We start from the raw sequence: 27,179 nt of genomic DNA on the forward strand, positions 1-27,179 counted from the left end.
GAGCTACACTGCCCTTTTCATATAATCATTTGTTAATATTATATAAGAGCTGTGTGAGTATCTATTTTGTATCATAAAGTGGTGGGCTAGTACTTTAATTACCACTAAGGATACTAAGCTAACTTTTAAAGTTAATGTTGTAAATAAGGTCATTAGGCCTTTTTCACTTGAAACTCTGGTATCAATTTACCTGGATGGTCCATTGTAGATGCCCCGTAGATGCTCACCTGACATTCAACTGAATATGTATTTAAATGTACCAACTAGCAATTGAATGTGACCCTACACCTAACCGAAAATGGATAAGGTTAAGGAGAGGGTTGGGTGTAGGGTTACGTTCAACTGACAATCGGTTACATTTAGCTTAGAGTTCAGCTACATTTTTTAGGCATTCAGTTGAATGTTAGCTGAATGTCAGGTGAGCAAAAACACATCTACAATTGACCATCCAAGAAGACTGTTACCAACATTTCTTGTTTCATATTAGGTTCTTCCTGCCATTTGTTTATTTCTTAATTTGTAGTAGATTCCCTTGGTGTTTTGCCGGAACAAAAACTCCAGAATCAAAGTCCCAGAGTTCCACCTTCCTCTTCCAACTCCACTCAAGACTGCAGTGCTAGCAAGCAGCGGTCCTATTCTTTTACCTCAGGTACAGCCATTAGCTTAACTCACTGGTACAAGCACATTGTTAACTCTTTGCTCCATATCAGATTCAAATGTCCAATGTTTGTGATAGAAGACTATTTATTTTTTGCTGCAACCAAAACAAAGAATTGATAAAAGAGAGGCATATACTTTCATCAATGTAATCAAATACTACTGTAATAAAATTCATAATGAAGGGAATGCTAAATATTTAAAAGAGTGTTCATTTTGGGGAACAAAACAATGTTATGATAAAATATACACATTGAGGAAGTCATCTTTCAACAGTGACCGCATGGGTATGGTCTCTCTCTCTTTCTCTCTAGCAACATACCAATGGATTAAGCCTTGTACACTGCTCCCTACAGGCAGAGGCCAAAACAGCAACTCCAGCTACACAGTGACTCTGTTCATAGGGGATGGAAAAAAGCTGTCCAGCTGCTCAGCCAAACAGCTGCAGACCACAGTTGCTTTCTGAGCTGCCTCTCAGGGGCTATGCCAGTCTCCCACAACCTCAGAACAAATCTGTCGTTAGGAAGTTCTTTGGGAAGGAGTAATTGGAACCTTTGTGACACAGCAGGCTAGTATGTCATTGTTTAAATGTGCAGGACGCAATTGAAATGCTTCGTTTTTTTTTTTTATCTGATATTTATGGAGAGATAATGAAAAGTAGTATTTTTTATAATGGAGCTGTATTTTTGTGTTACTATAACAAGTTATAGTCATTAAGTTAAGTTAACACTTAACAACTTATAGAATAAAGGATTTTTTTTAACATTGTCTTTTATTGAAAGAGTTAAACTACTGCCATGACAGCATATCATAAATACAGTTAGTTATTGTTAAAGTTACTATTATTTGTTAGACTGACTTCATATGTTTCAACATTTTCTGTGTCATGGCAGCCACCTTTGCTCTCATTGCTAACCTTCTTTTGTTGTTTGACATTAGTGTGGTGTGCAGTTAATGTTTATGATCATCCCTGTTTTGCAATTGGTTAAATCCAATAAGAGGACAAGAAATTGATCATTTCCAGTATCTATTGGAAACATTCCCTCACCAAATTCCCTCATCTATAAATGTTTCACAAAGTACCACAAACAACTGTTGAATGCACCTTGCAGACTGTTTATGTACATTTTATCTTACACTGTATGCAACTGAACATTCACTGTCTGGTACTTCTGAAATTGAAGCACCATTTTTCTAAATGATTTTTATACTTCTTTATACTGCTTGGATAAATCACAGCTCAGAAACATTGGAACGTACACATTTAATGTATATGCCACAACACACTAATAAAAAACTTTATAAAAAGCAGAAATACTGATCTCTTGTCTCATATTCATCCTTTGATCACAAACCCAAACAAAACATTGGCCTTGCCCTTCCAATATTTTGGGAGGATACTATATGTGGTGAAAATATATTAAGTAGCATGGTAACCTCATACCCCACTGCACTCTTTGTTTTTGCAGCTGTCCATCTCTTCAATTCCAGTGTTATTTCTAAGCTGCAGACTGTATTCCCATTGTATTTTAAATGAAGTGGAAAAGAAGATACATAGTAGTGTGTAGTAAACTCTGAAAGGGGGCTTCCGAAATAATTATCTAAAACAAATCTGAGTCTCAGAGCTGAAGCATAAATCTCTGAGGTCACATCCACACTTTTTCATATGAAAAGCTGTTATGACTTGAAGCTTGATGCCCATTGGTACTGATCCCTTTAACCATCCAGGGAGTCTTTGCATACATAATTTGTGCATATTTTATGATATAAGAACTACAAAGGACTGCACAGAGACCACTTGACATGAGACAAGAAAGCAAAGCATAAGGGGTCACCTGAATTTATATTGACCAGATCAGCTTAAATTAAATAAAGAGGCAGCAGAGGATGAGAACAGCCTGGCAGTAAACAATGGCTCTACTATGCCTTCTGTTGATAAGGAATTAGAAAGTATTCAATGCTTAAATGTGTTGTACCCTAAAGCAGGATAGATTCTCTAAATGTGAATGAGAGTAATGCTTTTTCTTCTACTTCTGGTCATTCTGTGACTTTTCTGCTAAAACCAATATTATCAATAGTTTAGCTGATGATAATCATTTGGGGCTTTTGTTCTGACAGTGGGGTTTTGTTCTGGTATAAAATTAAAAATGGAGAGTAAATGACAAAGTAGGAAGCAGATTTAATTAAAACAAGAAAACCCCACCAAAAACATGGAGCTCAAATGTTACAATATGTAGACTAAAGCTGTCCAACACAACATTAGACATAAATAAAAATTCACGCTCATAGTGAGGTGACGCCTACATAGCAGACCACCAAAAGACGCTTCGTATTTTTCTGAAAAAAGCTATACGTTCTTCTGTCCACTTTGAAAAAAAATCTTCCATTAGTATTGGATTTCACCTGCATGGCAAATTTCTTGGGGCAGTGTAGACTGTTTAGTACCACTTGTACATTATATAATGAAATAATATGGCTCTATACCAAATATTTTATTTCAGATATTTTATGGAACCTTTTCTTAAGAAAATACAATGCTGCTGAGGTGTACTAAAGAACGTTTCACCAAGTTGTTCAAACTACTGCTCAAGCAGGTATTGCAAACAAACCAAGCATAAGCTAGACAGGAGGAGGGTGTGCAGCTGGTTTTGCACAGGTGGTAAAGGAGCCTGGTGTCCCCAGATGCTGTCCCCGAGCCAGACTAACTGGGGCCTCCCTGTCAGGAAGTCCAGGATCCAGTTGCAGAGGGGGGGTGTTGAGGTCCAGCAAGCTTAACTTCCTAATGAGATTCTGTGGGACGATGGTGTTGAATGCTGAACTGAAGTCTATGAACAGCATTCTGACATAGGTGTCCTTCTTCTCCAGGTGGGTAAGGGAGAGATGAAGGGTGGTGGTGATGGCATTGTCCGTGGAGCGGTTGGGACGATATGCAAACTGCAGTGGGTCCGGTGAAGAGGGCAGTTGGGTCTTGATGTTCCTCATGACTAGCCTCTCGAAGCACTTCATGATGATGGGCGTGAGAGCAACAGGACTGTAGTCATTGAGGCAGGACACCGTAGACTTCTTCAGCACGGGGACGATGGTGGTGGTCTTGAGGCACGTTGGGACAGTGGAGCTGCACAGGGAGACATTGAAGATGTCCGTGAGAACATCCGTCAACTGGTCTGCACACTCTCTGAGCACTCTGCCGGGGATGTTGTCTGGTCCTGCAGCTTTCCGTGGGATTACTCTGCGTAGAGTTTTCCCTCACATCCACTGCAGTCAGGCACAACACCTGCTCATCTGGCTTGGGCATGATCTTCCTCACTGGCATGTTGTTTTGTGCCTCAAACTGTGCATAGAAGTCATAGTCACTGAGGTCGAGTAGAGCTAATAATACGTAGCCTTGATCAGAGGCAAGAAGGAGCTCATTTGTTATTTTCACTAGAGCTGTCTCAGTGCTGTGATGGGGTCTGAATCCAGTTTAGAATTTATCATATGTCATTCTCACCTAGGTATGAGCAGAGCTGTTGCGCTGCAGCTTTTTCTAATATCTTTAATATAAATGTTAGGTTAGATATGGTCTATTATTAGACAGTACACTAGGATCAATATTTGGTTTCTTGATCAAAGGTTTTATGACTGGCAGTTTAAAGGTTTTGGGTACATGATCCTAAGCTAAAGGGACAAATTTACTATTGTTTAAAAAGGTGTGATTATACTGGGATTATTTGTTTTAGTATCTTCGAGGGAATTGGGTTGACTGTTCAGGTTGTACAATTTGCAGAGGAAATAATTTTTTCTAGCTGTGGGACTGGGTAGAAGGCTTCTAGCCTTTGTTCTATAACCACGTTATTCTCTAAATCAGCTACACCAGGTGACAAACATGTTTGAGTTAATAAGGGGGGGGGGGGGGTGGATGACAATGATTGTGAAAGGCACTCACAAACACACAGCTTCCAGAAAATAGATGCTTGTTGCAATTGCAGGCTGGCAATGGGGTGTTTGACTGATCTGTGGAACTTTGGAACAAGCACAAGGTCCTCTGAACATTATTATGTAATCCATCTGTGATATCTGTCCTAGCACTCTGTGCACCTTGAGACCGCCTGCAAAACTCAGGCACACTCAGACGACCCTGAAATGTTCCTGTTTACACACATTAAAAATGATCTTACCAGTTTCTATTAACCATTTTTGTTAATCACATGTAGTACTCTGCTTTGTGTATAAGAATGTATAAAATAAACAGTAGAATAAAGTGCTTTACTTTACCAATAACTAACCAATGAATTGTAATTACCAGTTCGAGGCTACTTGCTCAGATCTATAAAGGTGCTTTGCAGTATCTGGCACTAGGATGTTAGCATCAGATCCTTTAACACCTTTCAACTGTGAGGTGGGGCAAGTAAATGGCGAAGTCATGACTCATCATATAAGACAACCTTCTTCCAGCTAAAATGCTTGTGTATTTAATATTGTTTGTACACTTGGATTCTGTGTGATATATTGTAGACTATTATCTGTAATCCTTAACTTCTTTCTAAAAGAGAAAAGAAGGGTGCATGATACAAATTTCAGCATTTTCCCTGACTCTTCTGCTAATATTACTCAATAGCAAGCATTGTATACTCTCAATAAAGTTGACTTGCACTACTTTTTGGTACCATTCTTTGGTACTCCTACCAATCACAGACCACTTTTTTCGCCTGCTGCTCTAACTTTCTATTAGCATCCTTGCAAAATACTGACTTATCCGTTACCTTCGCGGCAACTTTCTTCTCATTCTCCTTCTACTCTTGGTCTTTCGCTCATGTCTCTGGGAGTTAAAAGTTAATTCCATAAATATTTAAAAAGACTAAATTCATTTGTATAAGATATGAAGATAATAGATGCAGCACCTCAGACCTAAAGCTCGGTCTACTTAACATTAGATCACTAACCTCGAAAGCTGGATTAGACGTGATCAATATATAGCACTAAATGAAGCCACCCCCACAGGATATAAATATGTACATAGCCCTAGATTATCAGGCAGAGGAGGTGGAGTATGCATAATCTACCAGAATACACTAGAGATTATTTAAAAACACTGTAACAGAGATTCTGAGATTCTCTACATCAATATTTCAAATCCAGCCACAAATAACAATGCATTCACATTGATTAATATCTATAGGCCTCCAGGGCCCTATTCTGAATTTTTAAAAGAATTTAGTCATTTTGCTGCAGACTTGGCAGTGTGTAGCGACAAAGTTATAATAGTAGGAGACTTTAATATTCACTTTGAAAAAGCAGACGATCCATTAACAAAGGCGTTTGTATCAATTTTAGATTCTGTTGGCATTATACAAAACGTAACTGGACCCACACATTACTGTAATCATACCCTAGATTTAGTCCTGACACTGGGTGTTAGCATTGATCAGCTAAATATTCTACCTCAAAGCTCAGTAATATCAGATCATTATCTAATCTCCTTTGAGCTACATCTTAGGCAAAATGTTAATTCGTTCGTCCCCCAACCCCCCCCCCCAACACTGTCTAAAGCGCACAATAACCACAATGACAGCTGTACAGTTTACTAAAAACCTCCCACCCCTATCGACCTTAGCTTACATTCCGTCAGACCAAACGGAGCTAGTTAAATTAACAAACGATCTAGAAAATACCCTTCGATCAACCTTAGACAAAGTAGCACCGTTTAAAAATAAAATGAAAGCAAAAAAGGCTCGCACCGTGGTACAGTGATCATACTCATACCTTAAAACAAACAGTGTGGAAACTAGAGCATAAATGGCGGACGACCAAACTAGAGGTGTTCCACTCTGCGTGGAAGGACAGCCTTAATCAATATAGAGAGGCACTCATTAAAGCTCGCTCAGTGTATTTGGCATCGCTGATCGAAAAAAACAAAAACAATCCCAGAGTTCTTTTTAATGAGATCTCTAAACTTACTAAAAGCCAGGCAGACACTCAACCCCAGATTCCAACATCTTTAACTAGTCATGTTTTTATGGACTATTTTAAAAATAAAATAGAAAATATTAGACAACAAATCCAACCCTGCTTATTAAATCAAACATGGCCATCACCTGATGTAGTTGCTTTAGAACATAACTTAGCTGTAGAACAAAGGCTGGAAGCCTTCTACCCATTTCCACAGCCTGAACTAGAAAAAATTATTTCCTCAGCTAATTGTACAACCTCTACACTCGACCCAATTCCCTCTAAATTGCTAAAAGAAATACTCCCAATTATAATCAGACCTCTTTTAACAATTGTAAATTCATCCCTTTGCCTTGGGCATGTACCCCAAACCCTTAAAATAGCAGTTATGAAACCTTTAATCAAGAAACCAAATCTTGACCCTAGCGTATTATCTAATTATAGACCCATCTCCAACTTAACATTCGTATCTAAGATATTAGAAAAAGCTGTGGCCCAACAACTCTGCTTATACCTGAGTAAAAATTACATGTATGAGAAATTCCAATCTAGATTTAGACCAAATCACAGCACAGAGACAGCCCTAGTGAAGATTACAAATGATCTCCTTCTTGCCTCTGATCAAGGCTACGTATCTTTATTAGTCCTACTAGACCTTAGTGCAGCCTTTGATACAATAGATCATACTATATTACTAGAAACATTACAGAAAATGTTTGGAATCACAGGGACAGCCCTATCATGGTTCCAATCATATCTAACGGGACGCTATCAATTCATAAAGATAAAAGTTTCATCTTCAAATTACACAGAAGTAAGATATGGAGTTCCACAAGGCTCAATTTTAGGACCGCTATTATTTACATTATACATGTTACCACTGGGCTCAGTTATAAGCAGACATGGCGTTAATTTCCATTTCTATGCAGATGACACACAGCTCTATATATCAGCCAAACCTGATGATAATTTAGACTACAGAAAATGGAGGACTCTGGATGTCACATAACTTCCTTCTTCTTAACAGTGACAAAACCGAGCTTCTCCTTTTAGGTCCAAAAGACAGTAGACATAAACTATCTGACTTAATGTTAGACTTGGCCGATGCTTCCATCATTCCTGGTTTAGCAGCTAAAAATCTTGGTGTCACATTTGACTCAGATTTATCATTTGATATATGAACTGCAACATATAGCTAATATTAGTAGAACAGCCTTTATGCAGCTTAGGAACATCTCCAAACTAAGAAACTCCTTATCTCTACAGGACGCAGAAAAGCTAGTACACGCTTTTATTACCTCAAGGCTAGATTACTGTAATGCACTTTTGTCAGGTTGTTCCAGCAGGAACCTCAATAAACTTCAGCTGGTGCAAAATGCTGCAGCCAGGGTAATTACTAAAACTAGAGAATTTGACCATATCAGTCCAGTTCTATCAGCACTTCATTGGCTCCCAGTTAAATTCCGTATTGAATACAAAATTCTTCTATTAACATATAAGGCCCTACATGGCCTCGCTCCTTAGTACCTGCGGGATCTTATTGTATATTACGAACAATCAAGACTACTTAGATCCTAGAGTACTGGCCTCTTACTCGTGCCCAAAATTTAGAAAACCTCAGCAGGGGTAGAGCCTTTTCTTAGCCCCCCAACTCTGGAATAACCTTCCAGATAATGTTCGGGACTCAGACACAGTCTCAATCTTTAAATCTAAGCTGAAAACTTATATGTTTAGTTTAGCTTTTGGCAATTAATGTTCCTTAGATAAAGGTTGCAGGTCCAGGGGTTCGCGGACCCAGGGAATTGTAGTACACTGAGATGCTGGAGCTGTCGTCTCGCTGCTTACACGCAATCACTCAGGTTTGTTGACGGTGGAGCAGATAGATGCTGGTGTTCTCAGGGTGCCCCCGTGTCCGCGTTACCTTCTGGCTCTCTCCTTTTAATTAGGCTGTTATAATCAGACCTGCCGGAACAGTCAGACACTTTCTGATGTGGATGCTCAACATTCTCCGCCCTCCATAAAATTCCTCTCAGAACTAACTTTTCTCTTTTTACCTTCTCCGAGTAAATGGCCACCCAGCCCGACCTGCTGGAAGATTGCCCGCCGAGGTCCCCTCTACCTGCGTCAAACCACCCATGGCGGACCGGCGGCTCTCCCGCCTGCCGCTGCTGCCTGTTTGGTGGCCGTGTTGAAGCCTAGATGGACTCGTGGCTGTCTGCCACTATTAATATCACCACTATTAACTTTCTGTTGTATCTGGTTTGGTAATTTTTATCATTAATGTTTAAATTGTTCTGACCAGAGGAGGATGGGTCCCCCTTGTGAGCTCCCAAGGTTTCTTCCTCCAGCTCTGAGGGAGTTTTTCCTTGCCACTGTCGCCGTTGGCTTGCTCACGGGGGTCATTGATCCTTCATGTTATTTCTTATTTCTTCTCTGTCCTTTATTAAGTACTAATTATGTAAAGCTGCTTTGTGACGACAACAGTTGTAAAAAGCGCTATACAAATAAATCTGACTTGACTTGACTCATGCATCGTTCACTCACTAGATTGTTTTCAGATTTTGATTTATTGCTGCCATTAAATATTAACTTTGTTTTTTGGGTAGTAGGTCAAACACCACCATGAAAAAGTGCAAAATAACTTATGAAAATCTTAGCCTTACCATAAGTGTCATAACAGCTTTAAAATGATATTATTAGTAAAATGGATCTCACTTAGGGGCATAATTATACATAAAGGTGTCATAACAGTCATGGTAGTGTTCATAAAAATGTTATGAACAGAAAACATGGCACTTAAAGATCAGTGAAAATATGCAGACTCATGATAGCTGCTTAAGAATTGCACCATAAAAAGAATTCTAACCCATTTAACCCTTTACTTTTAGAATGAGTGAAAGTTACAGATAATAGCAGATAATAGCAGCTGCTTCACTTGGCAGCCAGTATCACATCATCATTATGCCACCCTAACATCCAAAAAAATGTTCTAAACAGTGCTCTACAATACAGTGTTAACATTTGCTACTGGTCTAGCAGACTGAGATTTCTATTAAGAATGTTGATGTTTCCACATGCTATTTAGGCAGAAAGATGACAAATTTTCTGTCCAAATACTGGTTTATTTGGGCTAGATGGAACACATGAAACTCTCCTACCTTGACGTTAGAAATCATACAAAAATGTACACAAGGCTATCAGATCTGTTCATTTCAGCAATAGAGAGCATTCACATGTAATGTATCTATGCATATAATCTAATAATCATTCATGCTGAAAGCAATCCATTTTGAAAAGCCCTTAAAGAATAAACATCTCACTTCATATGCAAATACATTTTTCAGATGAAGGTTAGCATGGATTATTGGTTTCATTATCACAGACATTCTTAGAATTCTTAGAAACAAAAACAAAAAACTAACCAGTAAAAAGGCCCAAAAGGTCCACTGATAGTTCCAGCTCTTTCTGTGCAAGTTGTTTACTTCACACATTCCTTTAGTGCAACCACAATTTCATCAATAATGGCAACTCTGTTTTCTTTTGTTACCTGTGAGTATTAAAAAGAAACCACAGGTAATACAGATTTATTAGCACTGACCTGCATAGTTTTGTGATAAAACAACTCCTTGCATTAGTCAAAGAAGCTTTAAGGGTCAGTGTGTATGTGTAGAATATGACTCTGTCCTCTCTTCCTGATTTTATCAGGCATGACTGTATAGTAGGAAATGTAAATAAAATGGACACTGACATTGTACCAAATTAGCATCTTGACAATCTATATAAATCGTATCTTTATAATAAGAATAAATTACAGATATCTGTAATTTATTCTTATTATAAAGATACGATTTATATAGATTGTCAAGATGCTAATTTGGTACAATGTCAGTGTCCATTTTATTTACATTTCCTACTATACAGTCAAGTTTACTATTCCAGACCACTGCCAAAGAAATGGATGTTTTGCTTCTATACTGTAGAATGTGTACTGAGATTTACATATACTCTTCATGGACATGAATGTCATTGCAATATTGGGCTTTCAATAACATCTTCGAACTTTATGAGGCAGAATGGATTGCTTGCCTGATGCATTCATCAAGGGTGTCCACAAACATTTTTGTGTCCATATAAATTACATATAAATCATTATGAATGCATTCAGGTACTTATGTTGCATGCATTGCTGATGGAGATGTGCAAATGCACACAGAGCTGGTCTACTCCCTGTAGAGAAAGTACAGACAATACAATACAACTCTCTGGAGCAGATTAACATTAACCTATTGGTGGGGTGGTGATCATCAAACATCCTAACCTTGCTAAAACTTTTGTTGCTGAATGCAATCAAATCCCAAATACAATTTAAAAGAATTTCCAAATCAGTAGAGACAGTGACTGATCAGTGTATGGGATATTGTCCAGAAACCCACACTGTGAAGCACAGAGCTAAAGCCCTGCAAAATGCCCTTGAAAACTGGAACCTAGATGAAAAGAAGCTTGCTGCTGTTACAACCAACAATAAGAGCAACATTGTCAAAATGGTAATGCTCTATTGGTTTTAACCGGTACTCATTCCACTAAAATCAAACCAAATCCACTTGTAAACTACTTTTTACAACTAATGTCACAGTTAGTCCTCTAATGTGGTGTACTATATTCTGTACTTAATATCAGAACTGGTCTACCCCAACATATTATACCTGAACATACTGTAATCTTACATATGCAGTCACCCAACTGGAATCACTATACTACATCTTCATTACAGTTTACTTAGTATAGTAACAGTTTGTACCTTAAATTACATCTGTCTTTATGCACATATTTGTATTTATTGCATTGTAACTATTGTCTAGGCACCTTGCCTTGTGTTCTGTCCAACAGTGTTTTTATTGTTGTACTGTACAACCCTGTATTAGCATAGTGGGGGGAAAAATGTGAATTTAAATTATATGGTTTTGAGCATATTGGAGCCTACTTGTGCTTTTGGGTCAGTAGAGGTGTACGTCTGAACAGTATGTGCCTTACTGTGCAAACTGAAACCCCAGTGTCTGCTGCAGGTTTATGTAGTCATTCAAGGGTTTTTGACCACCTGCCTCCTCAGAAATCTGGTGGTAGCCAGTGATAGTTTTTTCTTTTTAGAAGTAAATAGTGATCCTTGGCTTTTGAGCTATACCTCCAACTGTAACTTAAGGAACAACATAGCTCTCAACTCTCTTAACTTAGCCAGTCCAGGCCACGGATGCATTTTATCTTAAGCACACCTGAATTTATTGAAATGTATCCCCTACTGCCATGACATTCATGTCCATAACGACTGTATGTAAACTTTTGGCCTCATCTGTACTTACCATAAAAACTTTGACATCCTTCCTTGCCCGTATCTCCTCTACTAGGCCCAGGGGTTTTCCTTTAGGAATGGGTATAGTTCCCAGGATGGAGCAAGTTGAGTTGTCCAGAGCTTGTCTCACAGCATGAATAAATGCCAGGCTGAAAAGTTCCATCTTTCCAATCTCATCTATGATAAACACACTTGGATCGCTCTTACCCATCTGTTAAGTGGAATGAAGGACTGGCATGAATAAAAATGTACTCTACAATGGCATTGTATCAGCATCTTTAAATCAACACTAATACATTTTAGCAGATCTACCCCTAACCCTACATATTAATATAGTTTAGGTTACCAAAACTACAAATTAAAGCAGATATCTTGGAGCAAGTATCGACTCTAATCTAAATTTCAAAAGCCATATAAAGCCAATTACAAAATCAGCATTCTATGCCCTTAAAAACAAAATTAAAGGATTTCTGGCTAAGCAGGATAGAGACATGGACAAAACTAGCAACATAGATTTGTGGTTTTAAGTTAGTGGGTTAGATTGACTGATTGATTAATTCATTAATTAGTGGTTTAGATTAATTTTCAAAATGTTAATTATAAAGAACCTTGAGGGATCTAATTACAAAGATCCCTCAAATCATAAAGATTTTATTTGCAAAGGCTTTTACAACATTTTAATCCCTTTTGTTCCTTGCCTCTGTTTTTATTATTATTACTGTTTTAGAAATGCTCCCTAAACTATTATACTATATTATTTATTTCAGGGCAGAATTGTAATTGATTTGTTTAAAATGGTTGATGTATACAATGTACAAAGTACTTACATTTTGAAAAAGCGGTAGAACAAGATTTTCAAATGAGGGAAGATCAACAACATACTGGCCGACCCGAGATTCACGACTGCCAGCCGGGGCATTATTTCTGATGTTAAAAAACAAAAATATTAGAAGCTTTGCTAGAGAAACACCTCACATGGCTAAACGGAGAAAACGACAGAGCAGAGTACCCGACTCTGGAGAGGGGTCCTCTCTCGCCTGTTAAGGTCACTACATCGAAGCCGACTCTTTTCCCCAACTCTCTGAGCTCTACTGTGTAAAAGCCATTGACGCTCACGTTGGTAGAGACCATCCATTCACAAACTTTTTTCACTAGCGTAGTTTTCCCCACTCCTGAAAAAAATACATTGAAATTATCATGATAATACATTAGCGTTACTTGATCTTTCAGTAAACACTGTTTGCCATTCTCATATTCACATTTCAGAAGCCATCACGCACAGGAAGAAAGCGTTAGCCATTTGTGTTACATACATTAGCTATATAGTCTACCTGGAGAGCCTGTTAAGAAAACGTGCTTCTTCATTGCAAAGTAGTCTCTGTGGTTAGCTGCAGCTCAACTTCCTGTGTTGGTATTACACGCATGCGCACTACAAGTCCATACATAAGAGCCCTGTTACGAGTTCTCATCGGAAGGTTGTGTATACTATTTGGTTAGCTAACTAGTAAATACAGCTTCACTGCATCCGCCCACTAAGCATCAAGATCCGTTGGATATCAAAAAACGACAACATTCAGTCGTCCACAAACACTGCAAAAAAAAAAATAATAATAACAATAATACGTTTGCTCAACGATGGAGAGAATTTAACCCACATTTCGCTATATACGTCACATCTCGTTAAATAATGTATTATCCAGAATCCCGAGTGTCCCCACTTATAAATACGTCTTCGGTGGCTGTTCGAGTGCAATTTACAAATGGTACAAACGGTATTTACAACACTACAACGCAGCATAAATCATGTAAGGGATATACTGCTTTGTTTCGATTATACTTTGTATTAACAGATTATATATTCCAATCAGTTTAAATGAGAAAGACATAACAGAAACTGCATACATTATGTAGACCATGTGTCAATATGTCAAATGTCATATGTGACTATACATTACAAAAAAAAAAAAAAAAAAAAAAAATATATATATATATATATATATATATATATATATATATATATATATAAAATATATATATGTTCTTTTGAGGACACTGACTCCAACATACAGTACAGGCCAAAAGTTTGGACACACCTTCTCATTAAATGCGTTTTCTGTATTTTCATGACTATTTACATTGTAGATTCTCACTGAAGGCATCAAAACTATGAATGAACACATGTACTTAACAAAAAAAGGTGAAATAACTGAAAATATGTTTTATATTCTAGTTTCTTCAAAATAGCCACCCTTTGCTCTGATTACTGCTTTGCACACTCTTGGCATTCTCTCAATGAGCTTCAAGAGGTAGTCACCTGAAATGGTTTTCCAACAGTCTTGAAGGAGTTGCCAGAGGTGTTTAGCACTTGTTGGCTCCTTTGCTTCACTCTGCGGTCCAGCTCACCCCAAACCATCTCGATTGGGTTCAGGTCCGGTGACTGTGGAGGCCAAGGCATCTGCCGCAGCACTCCATCACTCTCCTTCTTGGTCAAATAGCCCTTACACAGCCTGGAGGTGTGTTTGGGGTCATTGTCCTGTTGAAAAATAAATGATGGTCCAACCAAACGCAAACCAGATGGGATGGCATGTCGCTGCAGGATGCTGTGGTAGCCATGCTGGTTCAGTGTGCCTTCAATTTTGAATAAATCCCCAACAGTGTCACCAGCAAAACACCCCCACACCATCACAGCTCCTCCTCCATGCTTCACAGTGGGAACCAGGCATGTGGAATCCATCCATTCACCTTTTCTGCGTCTCACAAAGACACGGCGGTTGGAACCAAAGATCTCAAATTTGGACTCATCAGACCAAAGCACAGATTTCCACTGGTCTAAGGTCCATTCCTTGTGTTTTTTGGCCCAAACAAATCTCTTCTGCTTGTTGCCTCTCCTTAGCAGTGGTTTCCTAGCAGCTATTTGACCATGAAGGCCTGATTTGCGCAGTCTCCTCTTAACAGTTGTTCTAGAGATGGGTCTGCTGCTAGAACTCTGTGTGGCATTCAACTGGTCTGTGATCTGAGCTGCTGTTAACTTGCGATTTCTTAGGCTGGTGACTCGGATGAACTTGTCCTGAGAAGCAGAGGTGACTCTTGGTCTTCCTTTCCTGGGTCGGTCCTCGTGTGCCAGTTTCGCTGTAGCGCTTGATGGTTTTTGTGACTCCACTTGGGGACACATTTAAAGTTTTTGCAATTTTCCGGACTGACTGACCTTCATTTCTTAAAGTAATGATGGCCACTCGTTTTTCTTTAGTTAGCTGATTGGTTCTTGCCATAATAAGAATTTTAACAGTTGCCCAATAGGGCTGTCGGCTGTGTAGTAACCTGACAAGACAACTGATGGTTCCAAAAAGCAAGAAATTCCCCTAATTAACCCTGATAAGGCACACCTGAAAACCATTTCCATGACTACCTCTTGAAGCTCATTGAGAGAATGCCAAGAGTGTGCAAAGCAGTAATCAGAGCAAAGGGTGGCTATTTTGAAGACACTAGAATATAAAACATGTTTTCAGTTATTTCACTTTTTTACATACATAAGTACATAAGGACTGCATTTTTTTAAGTACAAAACTCCACATGTGTTCATTCATAGTTTTGATGCCTTCAGTGAGAATCTACAATGTAAATAGTCATGAAAATACAGAAAACGCATTGAATGAGAAGGTGTGTCCAAACTTCTGGCCTGTACTGTAAAGTAATTAGACGGTTGAGACTTGTCCATAAACTGTTCTCTTATTGGTGCACTCTCATCAGCATGGTCACTCTTCAGAGATTTTAAAATCATGGACACTGTGGAAGTCTTTGGTAAACTTCTGTGTGATTCAGAATTACTTTGATGATGAATTCTACTCTTACCATTATATGATGATGTACTGTGAGTAGAGGTTTGAAGGTGAAGTTTGGTCATGCGAGTCCCTTTGTGAGGCCGCTTTGGAGAGGTCTGTCTTTTAACAGGAACAGGATGAAGCCTGTTTCTATGTACAGAGCTGTCTGAGCTTTGTGGTCTGCCTGATTCAGGACTGCTAAGTTGATTAGGTGATCCGGATCTGTAGGGTCCGGACTGTTGAAATTATCCTGATACTCATATGGCTCTAGACTATCAAACTAACCTGTAAAAAGGCCCGTAGGGACTGTCATTTCCCATATCACATACATTGGAACTCCAGTCAGTGCTGTTTCGAATTAAATAAGGTGGATTCTTCTCATCGTTACTTACTGAGTCATGGGTATTGTGGTAAAAATACTGGCCAAGTGCATTCTGAACATGGGCTTGCAACTCTTTATCTTTCTTTTTGTGGAAATCTTTTTTTATGGATGAATTTGAGATACAAAAATATGATTTCTTTTGAGAATGTAATAATCTAAGTCCAGGTATTATACAGTTCAATTCCAAGACTGTTAAGCAATGTTTCCCCATATTCATTTTAATCTAGGCTGAAACTTTGGATGGCTGATCTTGTTTAGGTTTGAGAGATCTGTTTTTCTGTGGTTAAATTTGTTTAATTTTAAACTTTTCCATGCACTCATGGTACAATTTCAAGCTTGGCTTTGTCTGCTTAGGGCGAAGATAAAAACTGTGAGTTGAGCAACACCTAAGCTTTTGCCTGGGGAATGACCTTTCTTGGCGACCCTTTGCCACAACTGGTTCCTTATTTGTAGAAATTAAATGTGATATGCAGCATTTACAGGCCCCATGAGATTTTCATGTGTACCTCTTCCAGTATGTTTAGCCACTGTATCTCTATGAGTGAGTGGCTTAACAGTTTCATGAACTACTGATGAAGCTGACTGAACCTTACTTCCCTGAAGTAAGGCCAGGATTGCATTCTTGTGCAGACATACACATGTGTACCAGATCAGACCGAACTGATGATGGTTGCTGTAACTGTCCATTATGATGTGAGAGTTCAAAAGCAAGAGTGCTGAGCAGTGGCAACTGCTTAAAGGCATCCCGGGAAACCGAGGGCACATTTTGGCTTCTTGGTGTTCTGGAATTGGAAAGTAAACCAGTCCTCCTCAACCCTGTATTGTTCCTTAATTTAATGAACACTTTCTATTTCATAAGACTCATTATCACTGTTTATGGTTTTTAGATCCACTTTAATACTTTGCATTGTAGTGTTTATCATTCTGTAACTTTCAGCAGCAAGCTGTTGTTGATTCTTCCTGCAACAACTGTAAAACAGTGCTGCCCAGCTGGTCATTATCAGACCAGAATATCTATTCATTTTCGTTCATTCAGTTTGGATAGAGACTGAAAAATATGCTGCTTATTAGTTTGTTCCAGACAGCATTGGGTGTCCATCATTACACAATGACTGCCGTACACCAGTGGAGTTACTGTTCTCAGGACATGTGGCTGAAGTTCATCTGTTTCATTGTTTAGATTTTCTTCAGCTCTTGAAGATTTTATGGCATTCATTTTTGAACAAGTACTCATTTCCAATTTGCTTTGAGATACATTTGGAATTAAACTGGCCCCCAAACTTACCATTTTATAAGCAAGAGATATAGTTCCTACCTTTCACCCATAAGATTTAAAAGACAACTCTTTTTTCCCCCTATATCAGCTGCTGATGTATAAATACCATGTTTTGATACTATGAATTGCAATACGCAGCACTGTTTCCTCAGGATTTTTAAAATTCAGAAAATCCAAGAGGCGCACACCAACCGCAGGCGACAGGTTATTCACGTTATTCAGATTTATTTCTGTCATGCTACATACTGCTGTTCTTTTTAACAATGACTCAGAAGGAAAATATTTAAATACATGTCTATGCAATACTTAAGGAATAAAGGTAGCGCTAGTTTAACACTAAACACAGAATTATATTGCGCTAAATTATCTCTTAGCAACAGCGGGACGGGTCCCGCGCAACCAGAGGCTGACGGGAATAGTAGTCCTAAACCAGTTTTATAGGCGATGCGCTTTATGCCGTTTTGTGCTATACCTACAATTTTATAATTACATATTATAAGTATGTAATTGGATATATTAAGAAAAGAATGTGTCTGTTATTATTTTTGTTCGTTCATCTTGGACATGATAACTTCTTTATCCTGGAATGCGTTACAAATGAGTGTATGTTAACGTAGTGGCTGCTGCCCGTGTGTTACTGAATTTGCATTTATATTGTTTTATTAGATTTAATTAAAACTGATTTGCTAATTCAGAAAGAATGTAACTGATATCTAACTGAATTGTTGGAGCTTGGCATCGTTTCAACAAATCATCGCGTGAACTCGAGAAGGTGGAGCTATGAGGCCGGCTTCGTTATCGGAAGAGAAGTCTGTCGAATGGAGCTTACGGCAGGGAAAGGGGTCGTGCATGCCCTGGTGAATCGGTAGCAAACATTTATAGGAATTGTAACAGCAGCTAATTGCTACCTTTTTAAAGCTTGGTCATTTTAATTTCTAATGTCGAAGGTAAGCTAAATTCTTCGTTTATTTATTAGAGTTCATTTGAATAATGGTAGCATTCAGTTGTTGAAGTTACCTTTTTATTGTTGTGTCGTGGAGAAATGGAAGCATGAGCTCTTAAACAGCTGTGCTTTTCGTTGTGTTGAAACGGCCTGAGCAGTGTATAGCATGCCTTTTGTTTTTGGAGACAACATCGGGGGGTTATCACCGTATCGTTGTGTTTATTTTGAGGTTTTCTCTGTGTTTTTGCCACGAACTCACTTTTGAGTGTGCGAGCTTTAACAACCATAAATGCTGCAAGCTACATGGAAACATCGAGCATCGGTTCTAACGATGTTTGATTCAAAGACAAAGTGGATGACGAAGTTACTTATTGTGTTGGTTTATTTTTATATTATATGACCAGTAAGTAACCTCATTTTACATTGAAGCTATTTTATGGGTCTGTTTTTTTTATTCATTTGTAGGACATATGGAGACCAAACAAAGATATAGCTGCCAAGTCTAAGTCTACCTAAGACAGGGAAACTCTCTGTGGATTGCTTTATGGATAAAAATATGTGTAGCCTTTGTATAGACTGTATTGGGTTAATCGCCACAAGAGGGCTCATTTCCATGCGTGTAGTAAAGGGTTTGAAATCCTTTAGAAGGTCTAGTGTGATTAAACGTTGACTATAAGGCTGCTAGCTGCTGATCTTGTAACGAAACATTGAATTTTCATGTTGGTTTCTTCTGGCTGTGACCTGGTTTGCGACTTACCTACTGCAACGACAAGGAAGAGTAGGCCCAGTAGGCTATTTGCCATAGCACATATTAGTCACATGATCCTTTGGTTGTTCCGAGATTTTAAATTTAATCACCGTAAAATGACGGCTTGCTAAAGGAGCTCTATTGTCTCGTGTCAGGAGGCAGGTGTGCCCCGTAGTGAATCGAATGGGTTGTATTTAAATTCCGACTCTTCCCAAATTTGATTTCACATTGACGAGAAATAAAAGTAGATTTATTTTTTTAAATGAATGTACTGAACGGAAATTGTAATGCTTGTTACATTAATTGGCAGACCGATTACCTGCTTCTGTCTGACAGCTGGCTTTTTGCTAACTGTACACTAACTGTCTGACGGGTTTGTCTTAATTATGAAAACAAATAGAAGCATTCCGTGTTGTTATTTAGACAATATGTACAAAACACAGCAGAGGATACGAGCGCGCTCTGTTCGACTAGAGTATAGAAATTGTGCAGATATAAAGCGTAATGTTTTTAATCTGTGCCTCTGAAAAGACGTGGATAACCTCCTTCGTCAACTGAAATCTAGCTGTTCCTTGGGTGACGGAAAACACTGTCTGAAGATATCAAAGTCCTTGTGTCATAGGTTGAACTGTATTTCCTGTTAGAAGCCAGATTTCGGTGCTGTTTGTTTACTAGTCTGACAATGAAAGTCTGACCGTTTCATTGTCTGTTGTGTCCTTCATCATTGCTGCCCCATGCTGTCCTGTGTGGATAAGTGATGCCTGCAGGATTGCATCTCTTTCCCTCCATCATTTTTGACATGGTTATTAGACACGGATGTTTAGGTACACTAGAAGCATGTACAGCTATTTACACAATGAAAGGAAATAATACTTTGTCAGGAGTGTTTCTTTGAACAATAACACTGAGCATTGAGAGTAGTTATTTGATGCTAAACAGTTATACAGTTAAATATAACAGGTATATGTAGTACATTTGGAAGGAGAATGCCAAATTGTACTTTTGAATGTTATCTGAATGTATTCTGTTTGTATAGGTGTTTTGGACATAATTTTGTATGTGTAGTCTACACCAGTTATTTTCATAGCATTTAGCTTATTGAATTAAATGCACTCATTCACAGTTGCAGTGGACCCAATGCCTTTAACTAGCCAGATTCTGTTCTCCATGCTAAGTCACTTTAACTTATGTTGTAGCAAATTTGGGCAGTTTGAGCTTGAGCAGTAAATCGCCTGGTTAAAGTGGCAAGAAAGATCGTCTGATTAAATCAGTCCTAGCTTATTTGTACTTGTATTGTAAGCATGCAGTGTGGAAGACAACGCTGATAATTCTAAAATATAATCGTCAGACTGAACTCTTGCAACAGCTGGTATAAGTAGGTAGAATTTTCAAATGGCTTTCAGCCTGTGCCTCTTGAGGTAGTCCACTCTGAATTTTAAGGTGGATTTACCCTGCTGTAGAAACCATCCTTTTTCATCTTCAGCTTTTATTTATTTATTTTTTACATTTATTAATCTAATCAAATTTAATTGTATAGTGCTTTTACAACTTATGTTGTCACAAAGCAGCTTTACACGATTAGTAATTAGTAAAAAGACAAGAAATCAACAACATAAGAAGACATGAAAACCCAGTGAGCAATCCAATGGCAACAGTGGCAAAGAAAAACTGCCCCTGAGCTGGAGGAAGAAACCTTGGGGGGGAGGGGGGACCAAGACTCACAAGGGGACCCATCCCCTCTGGTCAGAACTATTTATAAATTATTGATAAAGGTCACCGAACCACCAAGACTGTTCTACTGCTCAGGTGTGCAGCATAATCATAATATCATTAAGTGATCATCGCACTTAGCATGGTGTAGTATAATTTATATGAACTGTATATAGAAAGTAATGATTGATGGTGATAATATTAGTAATGGCAAATGGTTAGGAGAGCATGTAGATTTTAACATGGTCATTGCACAGGTAGCAGTGGCAGGAGGGTGTGCAGCTGGTCTGATGCAGGTAAAATACTCCCCAGTGGTCAGACCTCTAGCAGGTAGGGCTGGAAGAGTGGAAGATTTATGAAGAGAATGTTGAGCAGTATCGGCGTGTGGGTGACAACTCCGGCAGGTCTGACTATAACAGCCTAATTAAATGGAGAGAGCCACAGGAGCACCCTGAAACACTGGTGTCCATCTGATCCACCATCCACAAACCTGAGTGATCGCGACAGGACGACAGCTCCAGCATTACTGTATTCACAGTATGTGTTTATAAACCCCTTGAATCTGCAACCTTTTATAAGGGAAACATTAATTACTAAAAGCTAAAGTAAACAAATGAGAGTTCAGCCTAGACCTGAAGATTAAGACTGTGTCTGAATCCTATACACTATCTGGAAGGTTATTCTAGAGTTTGGAGGGCTTCATAAGAAAAGGCTCTTACTCATGCTGAGGCTTTCTGAATTTTGGAAGCTAGTAAGAAGCCAGCAAGTAATTGTGATGGTTCATAATAGGTAATAAGAGGCCATGTATGTCAGTAGAAGAAATGTATAGTCGGTAAGGAATTTAACTGGAAGCAGTGCTAAACCGGACTGATATGGTCAAATTTTCTAGTTTTAGTAAGGACCCTGGTTGCAGCATTTTGAACTAGTTCATGTTTACTGCGGTTCTACTGGAACATCCTGACAATTGCATGTCGCAATAATCTAGCCTTGAGGTAATAAAAGCGTGTACTTTCTTTTTCTTTTTTTTCTGCATCCTGTAGAGATAAGGAATTTCTTAGCTTGCCAATGTTCTGAAGATATAGAAAGGCTGTCCTAGTAATATTAGCTGTATGTTGGTCAAATTATGGATTTATTTGTTTCACAGATGCTGTGATTTCCAGACCTCAAGTTCCAGAATTTGCTGTTGTGTGAATTGAATTCCGAAAGGCAAACGTGATCTTCTTTAGGGTAATGCTTCGGCAGCTCATAACTAGTGATCTTAGCATGCTGTGTGTGTAGCAACCTGATTTTCTTAATAATAGAAGCACTGAGCTGCTCTGACTACGAAAAAGTGTTCCTAATTTGAATTTGAGTACATCCAAATGGATTTAATTTTATTTATTTATTTGTCTCTTTTTTTGTATTCCAATTCCATTGTCTAAATATTCTTATACACCTTTTTAAAAAGGTGTAACTGTATTATTATTATTATTATTATTATTATTATATTATCATTATATCATGATGATAATTCTCAATAAATTGCGATTAACAAAAACAATTGTAGAGTACTCTTGTGTGATTTCAAAAAATCTGGCATGCAACCTCAGATTCTGACTTTTTACACCAGAAAACATTAGACACAAAGTTCTATCCAAAGTATTAAGTCTAATGTCCTTTGGTGTGGCTAATACAAATTAATTAGTTAATTAGTAATTAGTTACTGAAGAAAGGCTAGATGCTTTTTACCCACTTTCACAGCTAAACTATATATATATATATATATATATATATATATATATATATATATATATATATATATATATATATACATACACTATTTGTGTTTAAGCAAACATAGCATAAAAACAAACAAAAAACAAAATATGATGATATGAAACAAACATTAATTGAAGGCTGTATAAAGGACATGAAATGCCTTTAACTTCATCCTGTAACTTCATCCTCCAGTGACAAAACAGAGGTTATCCTTTTAGATGCAAAAGCTACAAGATATAAATGATCAGACATCATGTTCTTGTGTATATCATTTGTTCAACACATGGGTAATATTACCAGAACATTTTTTTTAAATAAACATTGTCAAGCTAACAAATGCCTTATCCTGCATGAAGCAGCAAATTAGTACATGCCTCAAGGCTAGACTATTGCAAAGCAGAACTGTCAGGATTTTCCAGCAGGGACCTCAGTAAACTTGTTCAAAATGCTGCAGTCAGGCCTCTTACTAAAACTAAATGTATAACTTGCAGCCCAATTAACCCTTTTAAAGAAGGCATTGCGAAGATGCGTGTGAATTCTGGCAATGGAAGTGAAGCATTCTGTCACTGACCTGCCTGACTTTTGTAAAGGATTGTTTGAGCTATTTGCTGTTTTGTAATTGTTTTGGAAAGAATGGAATCTGGGTTCATTCTGTAAAATGTCAGTCTTTTGCAAGGCCAAACTGCAAACAACTAAATACACAAAAATTCACCTGTAGGTTGTATGTTTTGTTGATCTATTGTCTTATTACAAAATTTATGTAAAGCTGTTTCGCGATATTATTTGTGAAAAGTGCTGTACAGATACATTTGAAATATGAATTTGAGGAATTACCCAACCATAATAAGAACAGACATTTCTAAACTGGTCTCTTTATTTGGTTTAAGCCTTCTTTGTGGCATTATTCGATTACATGTAATGATTACAGTTTATTGTAGAAATGTCATGCAAGTTCAGCTTTAACTGTCTGCAGCATCTTCTAATTTCCCCACAAAGACTATGTGACATTGTACTAGACTCTGCACATTTCTGCTGTGTTTCTATTCTACAGCATGAGTGGTTGCTAAGCTTAGAAAATACATAAATGTATTCAACTGTTATTTCCTGGAGCAGATATCTTCTATAAAGCAGGTGAATATATGCTTCATTGTAGATGGAATCAGAATCAGTCCTGTGGTAGTGTTTGTTTTAGGTTAGTTGCATAATGAGTGCATCTGTAGTTCATTATAAGGCTGTGTGTTAGCATTCTCCATACACTGGAGTTATTAACACTCAAATTGCTTTTGTTTGCATCACTGAATAAACCCCCAACATCAAGATGGAGAATGGCTGTAGGCAATTTCATGGTTCATTCTGCCATGCTCACATCTTGCAATCATTTTTATTGTATTGTTTTATAGATCTTCATATTTGAATTGAAAAAGAAAATTCACAATCGAATACTGTAGGGTTGTAATCGTAAACAAAAAGTCACGGTTTTAGACAACATTTTGGAACTTATGGTTCAGTATGAATTCTGCACAAAACACACACACTCAAAATATATAAAGCTTATTTTTTCATTTATTCATTATTTATATTTTTATTGTAGACACCAGTCAGCTTGAGCTCATTGTTAAAATACAGCATAAGAAATAAATTTTCCATTTGAGTTTCACATGATTACAATAAAGTTAATATATACACAACTGATTTGGGAGGGCAGCTCTTACCACTGCAGGGCTCTGTGTTCAGCAGCAGTGGCGTTGCCTTACCCGACCGTAATACAGCTAATCAGAATGCTCTCCACAGTGGACCTGTAGAAGTTACAGAGGAGCTGTTTTGGCCGGTTGAGGAAGTTGAGGCCTTGCTGGGCCTTTCTGACGATTTGTGATGTAACATGCAATGTTCACCTAAAATTAGATTTCAGAGTTGGTTGTAAGAGATTGTAGAGCCTTTAAATCAATCTGGTATCAATCAGGGTAAAACCAAGGCACTGTGCACAACACGTTGTTCCAGAAGTCTTGGTTCTTTGTGTAGATGTTCTCTTACAAACATTTGACAGGATGAGTCCTGATTGCTCACTTTCCATGAAAATCATAATTGTGAGCATCATAATTTTGTATGACTTGACTTGATAATAGCTCTCAAAACTCATTGCCATCATTCTACACCATCTGCTTCTAACCTACCAAATTTAGAATGACTAGTAATGAGTCTGTGAAAAGAACTATAATAAAGAAATCTGCAACAGCAAGCAATGTGCTGCAAAAAACAGGCTTGACCTTTCAGTTTTTAGCAGAATATTTTGAGCCTAGTGAGAGACATGAAGACCTACATATGCCACCTATAGTGATGCTCCTAAATCTAGGGCTGTCACGGTGAAAGCATGAACCTTTTGGTGATTTATGGTCGCTCAACATCGTGATATGCGGTTTTACCGTCAGTCCTTCTATATGTGTTCAATTTCCCAGATGACTCTGCTAGCTCACGTAACCACTCCAGCCAATCAGGACAAAGCCTGATTGCCGGAGTTTTAGAACGCGCCTCTAAAGCTCCGCTGCCTAAGCTCTCCCATACAATGACTCTTTACATCATATTGCCAACCTTTCCCTGTTTAGCTCCTGTGTCTTTGTTTGCTCTGTTTTGTGTATAGACCTTTTTATGTTTAGACTCTTGTCCCCGTTTTGTCTGCATTTTGTTCCTGTGCCCGTTTCTAATTTTCTGATTTTGCCTCACAACTCCGGTTGTGACCCTCGCCTGTTTACTGGTTTGATTTTGGATCGGCACCTTTTCAATAAACTTTTATAATCTAGTAAAAGTGACTGTGCGAATCTGTCTCGTAAGTTTCGTCCTCGTTTCACGCAAAGAAAGCATGTTCACATTGTGTGGTTTAGAAAGAACTTGAGTGGGCTAACAATGTGCCCAGCTGCACCAAACACACTCTGATGGTGCTCGGAGTGATCTGCTTTGCTCTAGAAAACATGAACACCATGGTGTGGCGGTTGCTTGCTATTCCCTGCGGTTCACTTGTTAATGGCGCAATGTTGTGAAAGTGTGGTAATCTACTACAATTCCCACAATATCATGCAAATTCGGTGGCATGCGAGCTTGTAAAAGTACTGTATTTACCCTAATTGTGTTTACAGTGTATTCTTTGTGTGACTACCTTACATTTCTGTCGTGACACTTCTAAGATAAGATAAGATAGTCCTTTATTAGTCCCGCAGTGGGGAAATTCACAGTGTGACAGCAGAAAGGGATAGCAAGACACTCAGTTACAAAAATTTGGATAAATAATTTACACTATATACACAATATAAATAAGAATTAAAAAAGCAATAAACAATATTATTTACAGCAAAAGACTCTTAATTGCACATGGGGGTGGGATATTGCACATAGTATTCCCTGAACATGAACATGTGTGTGTAGTTAAGTGTGTGCGTATGTGGTCTGCTGGGAGCAGTGCTGGTTGTGCAGTCTGACTGCAGCAGGAAGGAAGGACCTGCGATACCGCTCCTTCACACACTTGGGGTGAAGCAACCTGTCGCTAAAGGAGCTGCCCAGTGCTGCCAGAGTCTCATGCATGGGGTGGGAGCTGTTCTCCAGCATGGATGCCAGCTTGGTTGTCATCCTCCTGTCTCCCACCACCTGCACTGGGTCTAAGAAGCACCCCAGGACAGAGCCGGCCCTCTTTATGAGTTTGTCCAGTCTCTTCTTATCTGCCGTCGAGATGCTACTGCCCCAGCAGACCACTCCATAGAAGATGGCATATGCCACCACTGTGTCGAAGAACGTCCTCAGGAGCGCTCCCTGCACTCCAAAGGACCTCAATCTCCTCAGCAGTTAGAGTCTGCTCTGGCCTTTCTTGTAGAGTGCAGCAGTGTTGACTGACCAGTCCAGTTTGTTGTTCAGATGAACACCCAGGTATTTATAAGAGACCACACTCTCGATGTTCATACCCCGGATGTTCACTGATGGAGGGGGGTGTCTGCACCTGCGGAAATCCACCACCAGTTCTTTGGTCTTTCCAGCGTTTATCTGCAGATGGTTCTGCAGACACCAGTCCACAAAGTCCTGAATAAGTTCTCTGTACTCACTGTCCTCCTCATTGGATATGAGGCCGACGATCGCTGAGTCATCAGAGAACTTCTGGAGGTGACAGGTCGGTGAGCTGTACATGAAGTCAGCAGTGTACAGGGTGAAGAGGAATGGTGCCAAGACCGTTCCTTGAGGGGCTCCTGTGCTGCTGACCACCAAGTCAGAGACACAGTCCCGTGCCCTCACATACTGTGGTCGGTTGGTGAGGTAGTCCAGTATCCAGTTTGACAGGTGACTGTCCACTCCACAATGCCCCAACTTGTCCTTTAGAAGCCCTGGCTGTATGGTGTTAAAAGCACTGGAGAAATCGAAGAAGGTGGATGAATACACACAGTTACACATCTGCCTCTTTAAAGTCTTTGATTGCATATTTGTGCTTAACTAAGACAATCTGTTCAAGCTTTCACTGCAGATGTGAGCTGTGTGGCTGATGTGGACAGAAGGCTCATTATTCACACATTCTCAGAGTATGTTGCTGTGCTAATGGATGAAACCCAGTGGTTAATATGGCATGCCTTAGGGGGCCCTGGAG

General features: G+C 38.7%; 4 protein-coding genes across 10 annotated transcripts in view; 2 read left to right on the forward strand and 2 right to left on the reverse strand.

The window, feature by feature from the left end:
- mymx (myomixer) overlaps positions 1 to 1,972 on the forward strand; it is a 30,259-nt gene extending 28,287 nt beyond the window's left edge. For 6 of the 7 annotated variants that reach the window (XM_072677549.1, XM_072677552.1, XM_072677554.1 and 3 more), the window contains 2 exons: positions 524 to 649; positions 972 to 1,972. In XM_072677549.1, coding sequence (XP_072533650.1) covers positions 524 to 649; positions 972 to 1,123 — 278 coding nt within the window. In that variant the 3' untranslated portion in view covers positions 1,124 to 1,972. The remainder of the gene's footprint in view (positions 1 to 523; positions 650 to 971) is intronic. The other variant, XM_072677550.1, reaches the window with a different exon arrangement.
- A 7,714-nt stretch (positions 1,973 to 9,686) lies between these two features.
- Positions 9,687 to 13,358, reverse strand: ntpcr (nucleoside-triphosphatase, cancer-related). The gene is made up of 5 exons (XM_072677566.1): positions 13,261 to 13,358; positions 12,939 to 13,101; positions 12,757 to 12,853; positions 11,940 to 12,140; positions 9,687 to 10,132 (listed from the first exon to the last, which is right to left on the reverse strand). Exons 1-5 carry the CDS (start codon positions 13,292 to 13,294, stop codon positions 10,064 to 10,066), a joined length of 564 nt encoding a protein of 187 aa, XP_072533667.1. The 5' UTR covers positions 13,295 to 13,358; the 3' UTR covers positions 9,687 to 10,063.
- Positions 13,344 to 27,179, reverse strand: part of map10 (microtubule associated protein 10) — an 18,757-nt gene continuing 4,921 nt past the window's right edge. Inside the window, 10 exon segments of the mRNA XM_072677178.1 lie at positions 13,344 to 13,358; positions 14,244 to 14,436; positions 15,565 to 15,965; positions 15,968 to 16,028; positions 16,030 to 16,627; positions 16,630 to 16,724; positions 16,726 to 16,932; positions 16,934 to 17,276; positions 17,279 to 17,443; positions 17,446 to 17,523. Coding sequence (XP_072533279.1) covers positions 13,344 to 13,358; positions 14,244 to 14,436; positions 15,565 to 15,965; positions 15,968 to 16,028; positions 16,030 to 16,627; positions 16,630 to 16,724; positions 16,726 to 16,932; positions 16,934 to 17,276; positions 17,279 to 17,443; positions 17,446 to 17,523 — 2,156 coding nt within the window.
- sipa1l2 (signal induced proliferation associated 1 like 2) overlaps positions 18,215 to 27,179 on the forward strand; it is an 86,599-nt gene continuing 77,634 nt past the window's right edge. Inside the window, exon 1 of the mRNA XM_072677562.1 lies at positions 18,215 to 18,352. The gene's annotated coding sequence lies outside the window, so the exon portion shown is untranslated. The remainder of the gene's footprint in view (positions 18,353 to 27,179) is intronic.

This window comes from Salminus brasiliensis, chromosome 4 (genome assembly GCF_030463535.1).
Source record: "Salminus brasiliensis chromosome 4, fSalBra1.hap2, whole genome shotgun sequence".
NCBI lineage: Eukaryota > Metazoa > Chordata > Actinopteri > Characiformes > Bryconidae > Salminus > Salminus brasiliensis.

Excerpts from the sequence above, each read along its gene's own strand:
- ntpcr (XM_072677566.1), bottom strand. The coding sequence starts at position 13,294 with ATGAAGAAGCACGTTTTCTTAACAGGCTCTCCAG. Across the intron at positions 12,854-12,938 it reads GGACCCCTCTCCAGAGTCGG|AAATAATGCCCCGGCTGGCA; the intron begins GTACTCTGCTCT and ends TTTTAACATCAG. Across the intron at positions 12,141-12,756 it reads TTCTACCGCTTTTTCAAAAT|ATGGGTAAGAGCGATCCAAG; the intron begins GTAAGTACTTTG and ends TCCACTTAACAG.